Here is a 12,674-nt window from a genome sequence, read left to right on the forward strand (position 1 = left end):
GAGGTATCTTAATGGCTAAAGTATAATTCTCAAAAACTTGTTGTAGCTAGCCAAAATGGGAAGCAGTAAGTGGGGTGAAAGTCTTTTCCATGGTTTGAAGATACAAAGGTGACATCAAAGCCTCCTAGATGACTGAAATCTGATAGAATTCTAAGAATAAAGCCCACCATTTTGTGCTGTCACTAGTCTCTATAGAAACAGTGATGTCATGAGTTATAAGTTCTAGTCCCAGCTGGCAAGTAAGGCTTTAGGAGAGTATGGAGGGTTGAGGAAGGACATACCATCTTGAGGCAGCCTGGAAGAGTCATCCCAGCATCCAAATTCTCCTGAAAGAAACCATCCAAAGGTCCGAAATGATTGCCTACTTTGGTACTGCAAAGGTAGAAGCTCCTTTTGGCTAAGATGGGAGGTGTCTTGTTAGTGGTTAAGGCGGCCTCTAGTTTTTACTTTTTATTTTATTTGGGATAACTAACAGTAACTTTGGTCAAAATCTCTCTCTTTCAACATAAATCTCAAGATCTCTTGCCACATAACTCTGGTGCTGTAGTGGGAAATTCGAAGAGAAGTAAACTAAACTGGGAAATACTTTTGTTTACAAAGACTGGGAGCTATTCTGTCTGTGAAGCCTCCCCCAAGCTGGCAATCAATGTGATTAGATTATTCTCAAATTCTAGTAGGAAAAGGAATGGGATGCTTGATACTGAGAGGTTGTGAACTGTGTAAAATGCTATAAAATACATGTGTTCCATAAGACATAATAAAAATTTGTCCTACAACAGGCAGCTTAGCATACTTTGGATATGAAAAGGTTACTGAGTTTTCCAGGTGTGCCATGCCTTTGCTCGGGTTGCGACAGCATTAGGTATTGTGACCCAACAAAGCACCTCATCATACCCCAGGGCCAGAGCCAGCAGAGAACAGCTTGGCCCATCAGTCTGGTCTAACAGCTGACCGGGGTAGCAGCCAGCTGCAAGTGCCTAAGAACTTGGCACTGCCCACTTCCATCTAAAGGGGCACATCTCCCTTCTGGGTGGCATATAATCAGTCAAAGGTCGAAAAGAAGTTCATCATCAAGGTAATGAGTTTATACATTTTACTTTGTACATGTTTTTTAAGTTCTAAATCTCACAAAGGATCTCTTGGCCTCTGACTGGTTTTGAAGCTAGTTGTTGTTCACCAGCTCTTCAAAACAGAAGCCCTCTCATCTGAGGGTGTAGGAATCCCCTTTCTATGAACTTTTCAAAGTTTCCAAATTTTGTAGAGTTTGCTAATTGGAAACATCTTGATCTAGGGCAGTGATCATGATACTAGTTTTTAAAAAACTGATGCCAAGAGAACACAGGGAGAAAGAGGGAGGAAGAAAAGATGTGGAAAGAGGAGGAAGGGGGAAGAAGGGAAGGAAAGAGAGGGAGGGAGTGGGGAGGGAGGGAGTTAGAGGAAGGAGGGTAGGTGGAGAAGGGATAGGAGAGAATAGAGCAGGGGGAATGGAGGGAAGAGAGATGAAGAGAAGGAGAGGGAGGGAGGGAAGAAGAAGGTTAGAGAGAAGAAATAGGGAGGGAAGATGGAGAAAAAAGAGGGAGATGGGAGGGGAGGAGGAAGGAGGGGTGAAGGAGGGGGTAGGGAGGGGAGGAGGGAGGGAAGTGAGAAGGGATGAAGAGATGGAGGAGGGAGGGAGGAGGGAGAATGAAGAGAGGGAGGATGGAGTGGAAAAGAGAGGGGAGGGAGGAGGGATGAAGAGAGGGATGAGGGAGGGAGGAGGGAGTGGAGGGAGGGAGGAGGGAGAATAAAGGAAGGGAAGAGGGCGCGGAAGAGAATGTAGGGAGGAGGGATGAAGAGAGAGGGAGAATGAAGAGAGGGAGGATGGAGGGGAAGTGGGTAGGGAGGAGGGAAAATAGAGGGGAAGATGGAGGGAAGGGAGGAGGGATAAAGAGATGGAGGAGGGAGGGAGGAGGGAGCGGAGGGAGGGAGGAGGGAGAATAAAGGGAGGGAGGAGGGAGAATGAAAAGAGGGAGGATGGAGGGAAGGGAGGAGGGATAAAGAGATGAAAGAGGGAGGGAGGAGGGAAAATGGAGGGAGGAGGGAGAATGAAAAGAGGGAGGATGGAGGGAAGGGAGGAGGGATAGAGATGAAAGAGGGAGGGAGGAGGGAAAATGGAGGGAGGAGGGAGAATGAAAAGAGGGAGGATGGAGGGAAGGGAGGATGGATGAAAATATAGATGGAGGGAGGAGGGAGGAGAGGGAGGGAGGAGGGAGAATAAAGGGAAGGAGGAGGGAGAATGAAAAGAGGGAGGATGGAGGGAAGGGAGGAGGGATAAAGAGATGAAAGAGGGAGGGAGGAGGGAAAATGGAGGGAGGAGGGAGAATGAAAAGAGGGAGGATGGAGGGAAGGGAGGATGGATGAAAATATAGATGGAGGGAGGAGGGAGGAGAGGGAGGGAGGAGGGAGAATAAAGGGAAGGAGGAGGGAGAATGAAAAGAGGGAGGATGGAGGGAAGGGAGGAGGGATAAAGAGATGAAAGAGGGAGGGAGGGAGGAGGGAAAATGGAGGGAGGAGGGAGAATGAAAAGAGGGAGGATGGAGGGAAGGGAGGATGGATGAAAATATAGATGGAGGGAGGAGGGAGGAGAGGGAGGGAGGAGGGAGAATAAAGGAAGGGAGGAGGGAGGGGAAGAGAAGGTAGGAGGGATGAAGAAAGGGAGGATGGAGGGGACAAGGAGGGAGGAGGGATGAGAGGGAGGAGGGATGAGGGAGGAGGGATGAGAGGGAGGGGAGGATGGAGGGAAGGGAGGAGGGATGAAGAGTTGGAGGAGGGAGAGGAGGGAGGAGGGAGAATGAAGGGGAGGGATGAGGGAGGATGGATGAGAGGGAGGAGGGATGGGAGGATGGAGGGAAGAGGGAGGGAGGAGGGACGGGAGGAGGGAGAATAAAGGAAGGGAGGAGGGAGGGGAAGAGAAGGTAGGGAGGAGGGATGAAGAAAGGGAGGATGGAGGGTTTGAGGGGAGGGAGGAGGGATGGGGGAGGGAGGAGGGATGGGGAGGAGGGATGAGGAAGGAGAATGAAGAGGGAGGATGGATGAGATGGGGAGGGAGGGGAGGATGGAGGGAAGGGAGAAAGAATAAAGAGATGGAGGGAAGGGAGGAGGGATGAGATGGAGGAGGGAGGAGAGGGAGGGAGGAGAGAGAATAAAGGAAGGGAAGAGGGAAGGGAAGAGAAGGTAGGGAGGATGGATGAAGAGAGGGAGTGAGGAGGGAGAATCAAGGGAAAGAGGGAGTGGAGGAGGGAAGAAAGGGGGAAAGAGGGGGATGGAGAGAGGAAGGGAAGAGGGAGAATAAAGGGAGGGAAGAGGGAGGGGAGGAAGGGAAGAGGGAGAATAAAGGGAGGGAAGAGGGAGGGGAGGAGGGAGGAGGGAGGAGAGGCAGGGGGATGGAGAAGGGAAGGGGGAAGGGAAGGAAGTACAAAGAATGTTCAGAGGAGGAAGAATGGAGGGAAGGCATAATAGGGAGAAGGGAAGGAGAGATGGAGGGTGGAGGAAGAAAAGGGGAAGGGAGAAGAGAGGGAAGGAAGAGAAAAGATGGAGGTGGAAGAGAGAGGGAGCTGGAAGGAGGAAGAAAAATAAGAGATGGAGGAAGAAGAGAGAAGGAATAGGGAAAATGAGGGATGAGGAAGAGGGAAAGGGAGCAAGGGAAGGGGAGGAGTGAGGAGGTTAGGGAGGGAGAGGGAGAATTTCAGAAATAGAAAGGGAGGACAAAGGGTTAGGGAATGGAATAAGAATAGAAAGGTGAAGGAAGGAGGAAGGGAGGGAAATGAGGGCAAGAGAGGCAGGAGGGAGGGAGGGAAGACATCGAAGGTAGGGAGAAGGGGAGAAGAGGAGGGACGCAGGAGCATGAAGGGAGGGCAGAGGGAGAAGGGGAGAGGAGGAGAGCCAGGAGGAGGGAAAAAAGAGGGGACAGAGGGAAAGAACAGAATGTAAGACTACTTTGAAGAGCTGGAGAGAAGAGAAAAGATCTCATAATCTAGTGAACCTAAAAGAGAAGAAAATATATTTTATATATGTGTAAAATGAATTTCACAGCCCTCTAATACTTAGGAGAAGAAATTTATGCAGCTAAATTCTGGAGAAAATACAATTCAAGTACCAGACACCAAAACTCAGACATTTAGTTGGGTAGACATAAATCCGTACACATAGCCCCTAGTCTCTAGGCTTAAATTTGCTTCCTCATGCATGCACCACTTTTCCTGCTGGTGTCTTCTCAAGTCAACGTGATATTACCATAGTTCAAGAAACTTAGTATGGTAAGTAAATGAAATGAGACCACATATTTTGATAAAAGTTATTGATCCTGTGCCTTAAACATTCCAGCATTATTCCCCACTATCAGATCCTTCGTTCCTTGTGGTTCTCAGCCATCTATGAAACAGATGGGTATCAGGAGCCACTCGGGAGTTTTGTTTAAATTGACTTCATTTTATAAACCACATACAAGAATTTCACATTTCTTTTGCTTCTTCCTAAAGATGTCTGACGATATTGACTGGTTACACAGCCGCAGGGGCGTGTGCAAGGTAGATCTTTACAGCCCAAAAGGACAACAAGATCAGGACCGAAAAGTGGTGAGATACAAACTGACTCCGAATTTTTTTTTCCATATGAGTATAGATACACTGGAGCCCAAGATAAACTCATGGAAGCTTATATGTGGCTTCTCCAAGAATGAAAGCACAGTAAGGTGTTTTCAAGGGCCAGAACAGGTGCACATCACACAGCAGTGAATAAGAGGAGGGACAGAGTGGGGATTGATATAAGTCAACTGGAGAGGGGAGGGCAACTGGAGAGGGGAGGGAGGAGGTTACAGGGAGGGATGAGTCAGGAGAGGAGGAAGGGGCCTAAGCAGAGGAGCCTGAGAGGGGAGGCGACTAACAGGAGGGAGGGATCTAAAGGGGTGGGACCCAAGGGGAGGATCCTAAGAGGAGGGGCCTAAGTAGGGGAGGAGACTCAGAGGGGAGGGGGTCTAAGAGGAGACTGGTGGGAGGAGCCTAATGGGAGGAGCCTAGGTAGAGGGCGGGGCTTAAGAGGGTGGGGCATGGTGGGAGGGGCTAAGGGGAGGAGGCCATGAGGGGACAGGCCTAAGCAGGGGAGGGGCCTAAGCAGGGGAGGGGCCTAAGCAGGGGAGGAGCCTAAAAAAGGAGGGGGGTATAAGAGGGGAGGGAACTAAGGGGAGGGGTCTAAGAGGAGAGGAGACTGGTGGGAGGAGCCTAAGGGGAAGAGCCTAGGCAGAGGGAGGAGCTTAAGAGGGAGGGGCCTGGTGGGAGGGGCCCAAGAGGGGAGGGGCCTAAGAGGGATGGCCCTTGAAGGGCGGGGCCTAAGGGGAGGGGCCTAAGCAGGGGCGGAGCCTAGTATGGGAGGGGCTTGATGGAGAGGGCCTTGAGAGGGGAGGGGCCTAAGAGGGAGGAGCCTAAGAGGAATGAGAAGTGGTGGTTGCCCAGTAACAAGCTTCTATTACCTAATACTACCTAAGTCACAATGTTTAGCTACCAGTATGTTACACTGGGTCCACCAAAGAAGGAAAATTACTTCAACTATTTCATATTGTTTCCCAAATTTTAAACTATTTGGATAGTGCTTCATATTTTCATCTTGATGTATAATTTTGCAGCCTTAAAAATAAATTATATTTAAACATGACCATCACCCTAAGCAATATTATTTGTAGCAATACAGTCTGCATATTCTACTACAATGTACCTATTAAACACAAAAAGTTTACCCATGTACTACTAAAACACTTGAAATAATCAACAGTAAAATAGCACACCTTGAAAAAGACATGCTGTCTCAGTTTTTTTTTCATTAATACTTCTGGATATTTTCTTTTGGACCACTCTATTTTCTTGTGTGTCACCTCTCCTTAGAAATGTACATATATTATCAGTTAATTTTCACAAGAATTACATGAGGTAGGTGCTATTCTCATCTCCAAGAAAGAAGTTATGACCTTCCCTCTAGAGTGTATCTAAATTTGCCTTTATAATTTTATGCAGATATGCTTTGTGGATGTGTCCACCCTGAATGTGGAAGATAAAGATTCCAAGGTGGGTATCTCCTGTTTCAAGTTGAAGATGGTGAAAAATGAGTGAGAAAGGTTTTCTGTGAAGTATGGGGAAAGGGAAAGGGTGAGGCCGAGGGAGGAAAGGTGGAAGGGAGGCAGGTGAAAGGCCCAGGGCATCTGGTTATGAATTTATTGCCACTCTTGATAACAAATTTCATTTTAGAAGTCACTTAATCCGTGGTTGGGTTAAATAAAAACATGGATACACCTAATCAGTTCAAAAAGGTGGTAAGTAACAGATGGTTCTAGAGACTGATAGTCTTGAGTGTCATCAGAGGACAGCTTAGCGATTTGGGGAAACAATCTTGTCTCAGTCTTCAAAATTTTGTAGCATTGAAACCCTGCCTCTTCTGGAGAAACAAAAGGATGATGGGAGACATGATCTTCATGCTGTGAAGTTGTAGCCTAAGTGTTGAAACAGCTTGGAGAAATCTCAAAAATCAACTTAAAAAAAAAACCTCACCTTTTAATTCCACAGGGTGCTGCTGGTTCCAGGTCTGAAGGCGAATTAAATCTGGAGAATCTGGAAGATAAAGAGATTATTGTGATCAAGGACACTGAAAAACAAGACCAGTCTAAGGTGAATAGCCTCTAAAGTTCTATCACTCCTAATTTCTAGGGCCCAATATTAAGTCAGAAGACTCTGGGTCAGAGACAGTAAGGAAATGGTTGTCCAATAGGTCCACCAACCTGGAACACATCACACTCTAGAAAACAAGAGGACTAAGTTCAGGGCCATGGTAAGTTCCACATGCAGGTATTTTTAAATGGTATTCACTAATCAAAAAGGTACAGGAGAACCCCTTTGACTTGGAGGTATCTACTCCAAACAGAACCTTGCTATCCTTGTTCTAAGAAAGATATACACTTAGTATTGACCTTGCCGGCTTGAAGTGTGTTCATGTGTCTTGTATTGTCCACCATTCAGTAAGGAACAAAGATATGGAACAGAGAAAACACATAACAACCAAGAATTTGAGTACCTAAGAGATAACATTCACAAGTTGTTGAAACGGTTCAAATTAGAACCAACGGGACTTGCATACTATGTTCATACCCCAAATCCATTTGTTTTTTTATATTTCGAATTATATCTGTTAGGCACATGGTTTAGAGAGGATACTAAAACACACCCACATTCCTACAAGCCTGGGATGACTGGGAATGTAAAGAATATTTGGCTTTAATGCAAACAAGTCAAAGGCTTTCTGTTCCCTGTCTCTAAACTCATATGTTATAAGCAAAACATCATTTATGATCTCAGACACATTTGAAATAAGACCAGTGGCCCTGAAAGAAATCAAACAAGTTACAGAACACGCTTCAAAGTCTTAAGAAAGATACAAGTTGGGGCTGAATAGATTCCTCACAGGTTAAGAGCACTCACTGACAGCCCCCCTAGAGAACCCAGGTTTGATTCCCAGCACCCAAGTGGTGCTGCAACTCCACTTGCAGGGGATCTGACACACTTTCCTGGTAAGACATATGAAATAAAATATAAAAATAGTCTTAAAAAGGAAAATAATGCTACAACTTATACCTGGTGTTTATTTTTAGAAGAGCAGCCTAGGTTTCCTAAACATGATGTAGATTACCTTGATCATAACTTAAGCCTATTTTTTAAAAATAAGGCATTATGACACATTTCCAAGGATTCAGTAAAATAAGAGGTAAAACAGAGGCAAAAGGACAGCATTTCTTAATGAATTGAACTTGTACATACACACTTATATAGACATAAATATACATAATCACAATATTAAAATGTCAACATATATGAAACCAAATCATTCATCTCTGTCTGCATATATGCATTTAAAGTAATTTAGACAAGCAAAAACACACTAGCTACATGTCACATTTATAAACACATGCATGCATTGATATAGTGACCTTTATGTATAGAATTAACATATACAAAGACATGCAGTCAGATGTACTGATGTACCCACATGTGGCAAACATAAATACCCACATTTACATTAATGCATGAAATGTATAAAAATACTAACACACATTAACACATATAAACATTGACCAGAACACAGTGACCCTAACACTTTCAGATATTGATTTGACATACACTACACATTTATAAATGCATATGGAAAGATCTATGTGACCATACACAATCATGACTGGCATGCATATATACATACATAAAGTAACACATTTACCAACACACTTCACACTTGTACACACATTGACACAAATGCAATTATATATACCTACTTATGTTAGTCACAATACATTCAAATTCCCAGAGTATGTAGTATATTATACAAATACTTACAGACTATAAATGTCGAATAAAGTAATAATGTAGTGGTATACAATTGTTATTTTAAAACATATTAACATACTATTAGTTAAAAATATGGATTTATAATTCAATACATCTCTAGTTGCATAATTGAAATTGACATATTCATAGTGACATATACAAGTGTATTTTTCCATTTGCCAGTACGTAAAATACATGCTTGTGTTGGCTTACACAGTAGACATGCACAGTACATGCATACTCATATGAAATTGGCAAACACTTTGGCCACACTTAAATAGTTAAGTCTCCCATCCAAGTATTAACCAGGCGCAACCCTGCTTAGCTTCCGAGATCAGGCACATTCAGGGATGTGTGGCCAGAGACAAATCATTAAGTCTACAAGCATATATTCTATACACACTCTGAGCTTTTGTTTCTACATGTTTAAATGATCATTAATGCATATTATTAGATGCTAATAAAGTCAAATGGTCAGATCTCTAATGTGTATTACTTAGAATCTATCTCTTCTAACAAGAAAGTAAAAGGGCAAAAGTAGCCTACCCAAACTCTAAAAAACACTTATGGAGAGGTTTTCTTCTTTTTCTAGACGGAGGGTTCTGTGTGCCTTTTCAAACAAGCTCCGTCCGATCCCATAAGTGTCCTCAATTGGCTCCTCAATGATCTCCAGAAGTACGCCTTGGGATTCCAACATGCCTTAAGCCCCTCAGCCTCTAGCTGTAAACATAAAGTGGGAGACCTAGAGGGTGAATATCATAAAATACCCTCTGAAAACTGCTACAGTGTGTATGCTGATCAACTAAATATGGATTTTTTGAACAAAGGACCTCAAAGCCTACGCCTAGAAATGGCGGCATCCAAAAACACCAACAATAACCAAAGTCCCTCAAATCCTGCAGCCAAATCTCCTAGCAATCAGAGGTCAGTTGCCACTCCGGATGGAGAATGCTCTATGGATGATCTTTCTTTCTATGTCAACCGATTGTCATCTCTGGTAATTCAAATGGCCCGAAAGGAAATCAAGGACAAATTGGAAGGTGGAAGCAAATGCCTCCATCATTCAATGTATGCATCCACAGGGGAAAAGGGAAAAACCAGCCCCCGAAGTGCTGTCAGCAAGATTGCTTCCGAGATGGCCCATGAAGCTGTAGAACTGACCTCAGCAGAAATGCGCGGCAATGGGGAGGAATGCAGGGATGGCCGGAAAACCTTTCTGTATAGTGAACTATCTAACAAGAACAAGTGTGGAGAGAAGCAGATGTGCCCAAAAGATAGCAAAGAATTTGCAGATTCCATCAGCAAGGGCCTTATGGTTTATGCAAATCAGGTGGCATCTGACATGATGGTCTCTGTTATGAAAACTTTGAAAGTGCACAGCTGTGGGAAGCCAATTCCAGCTTGTGTGGTCCTGAAGAGGGTACTATTAAAGCACACCAAAGAAATTGTGTCTGATTTGATCGATTCATGCATGAAGAACTTGCATAACATAACAGGGGTCCTGATGACAGACTCAGACTTTGTTTCTGCTGTCAAGAGAAATCTTTTCAATCATGGCAAACAAAATGCAGCGGACATCATGGAGGCCATGCTAAAGCGTCTGGTCAGTGCTCTTCTTGGTGAGAAGAAGGAGACTAAATCTCAGAGTCTGGCATATGCAACCCTGAAAGCTGGAACTCATGATCCAAAATGCAAGAATCAGAGCCTTGAATTCTCAGCTATGAAAGCTGAGATGAAAGGAAAAGATAAATGCAAAGTGAAAGCAGATCCATGCTGCAAGTCACTGACAAGTGCTGAGAAAGTCAGCGAACATATCCTCAAAGAGAGCCTCACCATGTGGAACCAGAAGCAAGGAAACCCGGTCAGGGTGCCTAACAAAGTGTGTGCCAGTAAAGACGAGAAGAGAGAAAAGATCAGTCCTTCCACAGACTCACTGGCCAAAGATCTGATTGTCTCTGCCCTTATGCTGATTCAATACCATCTGACCCAACAAGCAAAGGGCAAAGATGCATGTGAAGAAGAATGCCCTGGTTCCTCCATGGGATATATGTCCCAAAGTGCACAATTTGAGAAGTGTGGAGGTGGCCAAAGTGCTAAATCACTCTCAATGAAGCATTTTGAAAGCCGTGGAGCTCCTGGACCATCCGCGTGTTCGAAGGAAGCTCAACTGGATTCCCAGAAGCTGGATATGTCAAACATGGTTCTGTCACTGATTCAGAAACTTCTTAGCGAGAGCCCTTTCAGCTGTGATGATATACCTGAAAGTGAGAATAATAAGCGTTGTTCTGATTCTAGATCAAGCAAAGCAGGTTCCATGTCCAAGAGAGCTGAAGAGCAATGCCCCGAAAATCCAGAAATGGACTTCGTCAGTGGGATGAAGCAAATGAACCGCCAATTTATAGACCAACTGGTAGAATCCGTGATGAAACTGTGCCTGATCATGGCTAAGTACAGCAACAATGGAGCAGCCCTGGCTGAGCTGGAAGAACAAGCAGCCCTGGCAACTGGTGGTGGCCCCAGATGTGGCCGTGAAGGTACAATGTCACAGTATCAAGAAGCTCCTGGTCCTGAAGTTATTGTCAACAATCAGTGCTCTACAAGTAACTTGCAGAAGCAGCTGCAGGCTGTCCTGCAATGGATTGCAGCCTCTCAGTTTAACGTACCCATGCTCTACTTCATGGGAGATGATGATGGACAACTAGAAAAGGTAAGACATGCATTAAGGGTCAACAAATTAAAGGTAGTATGGGTGGATGTAAGCACGATAGCATTAATATATAACCACATTCTCTATCTATACAGACACACACACAAAAAAAACCTTGCAGATCCCACATCAGATAGATTCTGGTGAAATCACATTGTTAACTCATTTTCAGTATAGGAGTTGAAACGAAACTGTGCCATTCTCCTTACACCCATGTCATAGGTTTTTTTAAGGGCTGGAGAGTAACAACAACCCTAGACTTTGACTTAGAAATCTGCACAGACTAACTTGAGGGTCTGTGACCTGGTAAGAAGTACTTATTAAACACAACTTCTTCTCAGAAGGCTTAAGGAAAAAGAATAGGCATAGCCTCCAATTCTGGATCTGTGACATGACTTTAACCCCGTAGACAGGCACATGGAAATGTTAGTTCACTTCACCCAGTGGGTCCTCTTCCTAAAAGTATCAGATTACTCAAACTAGCTCTACTTTCTCCACAGCTCCCTGAAGTTTCAGCCAAGGCAGCAGAGAAAGGGTACAGTGTTGGAGATCTTCTTCAGGAGGTCATGAAATTCGCCAAGGAACGACAACTGGATGAAGCTGTGGGCAACATGGCTAGAAAGCAACTGCTAGACTGGCTTCTCGCTAACCTGTAAGCTGAAAACTCCTTTGACTCCCCTCCATCATCCTCTCCCCGGCAGCAATTCCACCCCAGCTGGAGCCACCCTCACCATCAGGCTGGTGAACTGCACAACTGTGATCACATTTACCAATACATCTGAGCAGTTGCATTGTGAAGATACTGGGTGCCCTCCCTGGGCAACATGAATAAAAAAAAAATCAAAAATGTGCCATTTTTTTATTGGATATATTGGAGGGAAGGAAGGGGAAATGGGTTCCTTTTCCATGGCTGGTGATAGTGTTGGATATGTGTCCAGATACCACTTTGAGCTATTTTTTAAACACCCAAGCAAGACACAAAGTCCCTAAGTGGTCTGTTTCAACAAAAACCTCCAGTCTATTTAGAATTCGATCATCTACAACCTTGTTTCTGTTAAAATAGAAAACTCAACCAGATAATACCCTTTCTAACACTAGGCTTACATCTTTCGTTGGTAAGAGTGTAAAAAGATACACTTATTAAGTGCACATAATACATACACACACACACATGAGCATGCACACACATACATAGATGCATGCAAGACACAGACGCACACATAGACAAACAGAGACACACAGACACACACGAACAAAGACACACATACACACAGACACATATAGAAATACACGGACAAAGATGCACACACACACACTCACACACAACACACACACACACACACACACACACACACAACACACACAACACACACACACATGCACCACACACACAACACACACACCAGACACACACACACCAACTAAACACACACCACACACACACACCACACACACCACACACATACACGTACCACATACATACACAACACACACAACACACACCACACACCACACTCACACGTACACACACATCAAACACAAACACCACACACACACACACCACACAAATACCA

The 12,674-nt window shown here is 44.5% G+C and overlaps 1 protein-coding gene across 1 annotated transcript; it reads left to right on the forward strand.

The window, feature by feature from the left end:
* The first annotated feature begins 353 nt into the window (after window positions 1–353).
* Window positions 354–11,756, forward strand: Akap4 (A-kinase anchoring protein 4). Its single transcript, XM_027433121.2, has 6 exons — window positions 354–380; window positions 4,518–4,613; window positions 6,042–6,092; window positions 6,588–6,689; window positions 8,986–11,100; window positions 11,601–11,756. The coding sequence occupies exons 1-6, from the start codon at window positions 354–356 to the stop codon at window positions 11,754–11,756; spliced, it is 2,547 nt and encodes an 848-aa protein (XP_027288922.2).
* The last annotated feature ends 918 nt before the right edge of the window (window positions 11,757–12,674 follow it).

Source organism: Cricetulus griseus, chromosome X, assembly GCF_003668045.3.
Source record: "Cricetulus griseus strain 17A/GY chromosome X, alternate assembly CriGri-PICRH-1.0, whole genome shotgun sequence".
Taxonomy (NCBI): Eukaryota; Metazoa; Chordata; class Mammalia; order Rodentia; family Cricetidae; genus Cricetulus; species Cricetulus griseus.

Excerpts from the sequence above, each read along its gene's own strand:
- Akap4 (XM_027433121.2), top strand. The coding sequence starts at position 354 with ATGATTGCCTACTTTGGTACTGCAAAG. Across the intron at positions 6,093-6,587 it reads TGGAAGATAAAGATTCCAAG|GGTGCTGCTGGTTCCAGGTC; the intron begins GTGGGTATCTCC and ends TTAATTCCACAG. Across the intron at positions 11,101-11,600 it reads ATGATGGACAACTAGAAAAG|CTCCCTGAAGTTTCAGCCAA; the intron begins GTAAGACATGCA and ends CTTTCTCCACAG.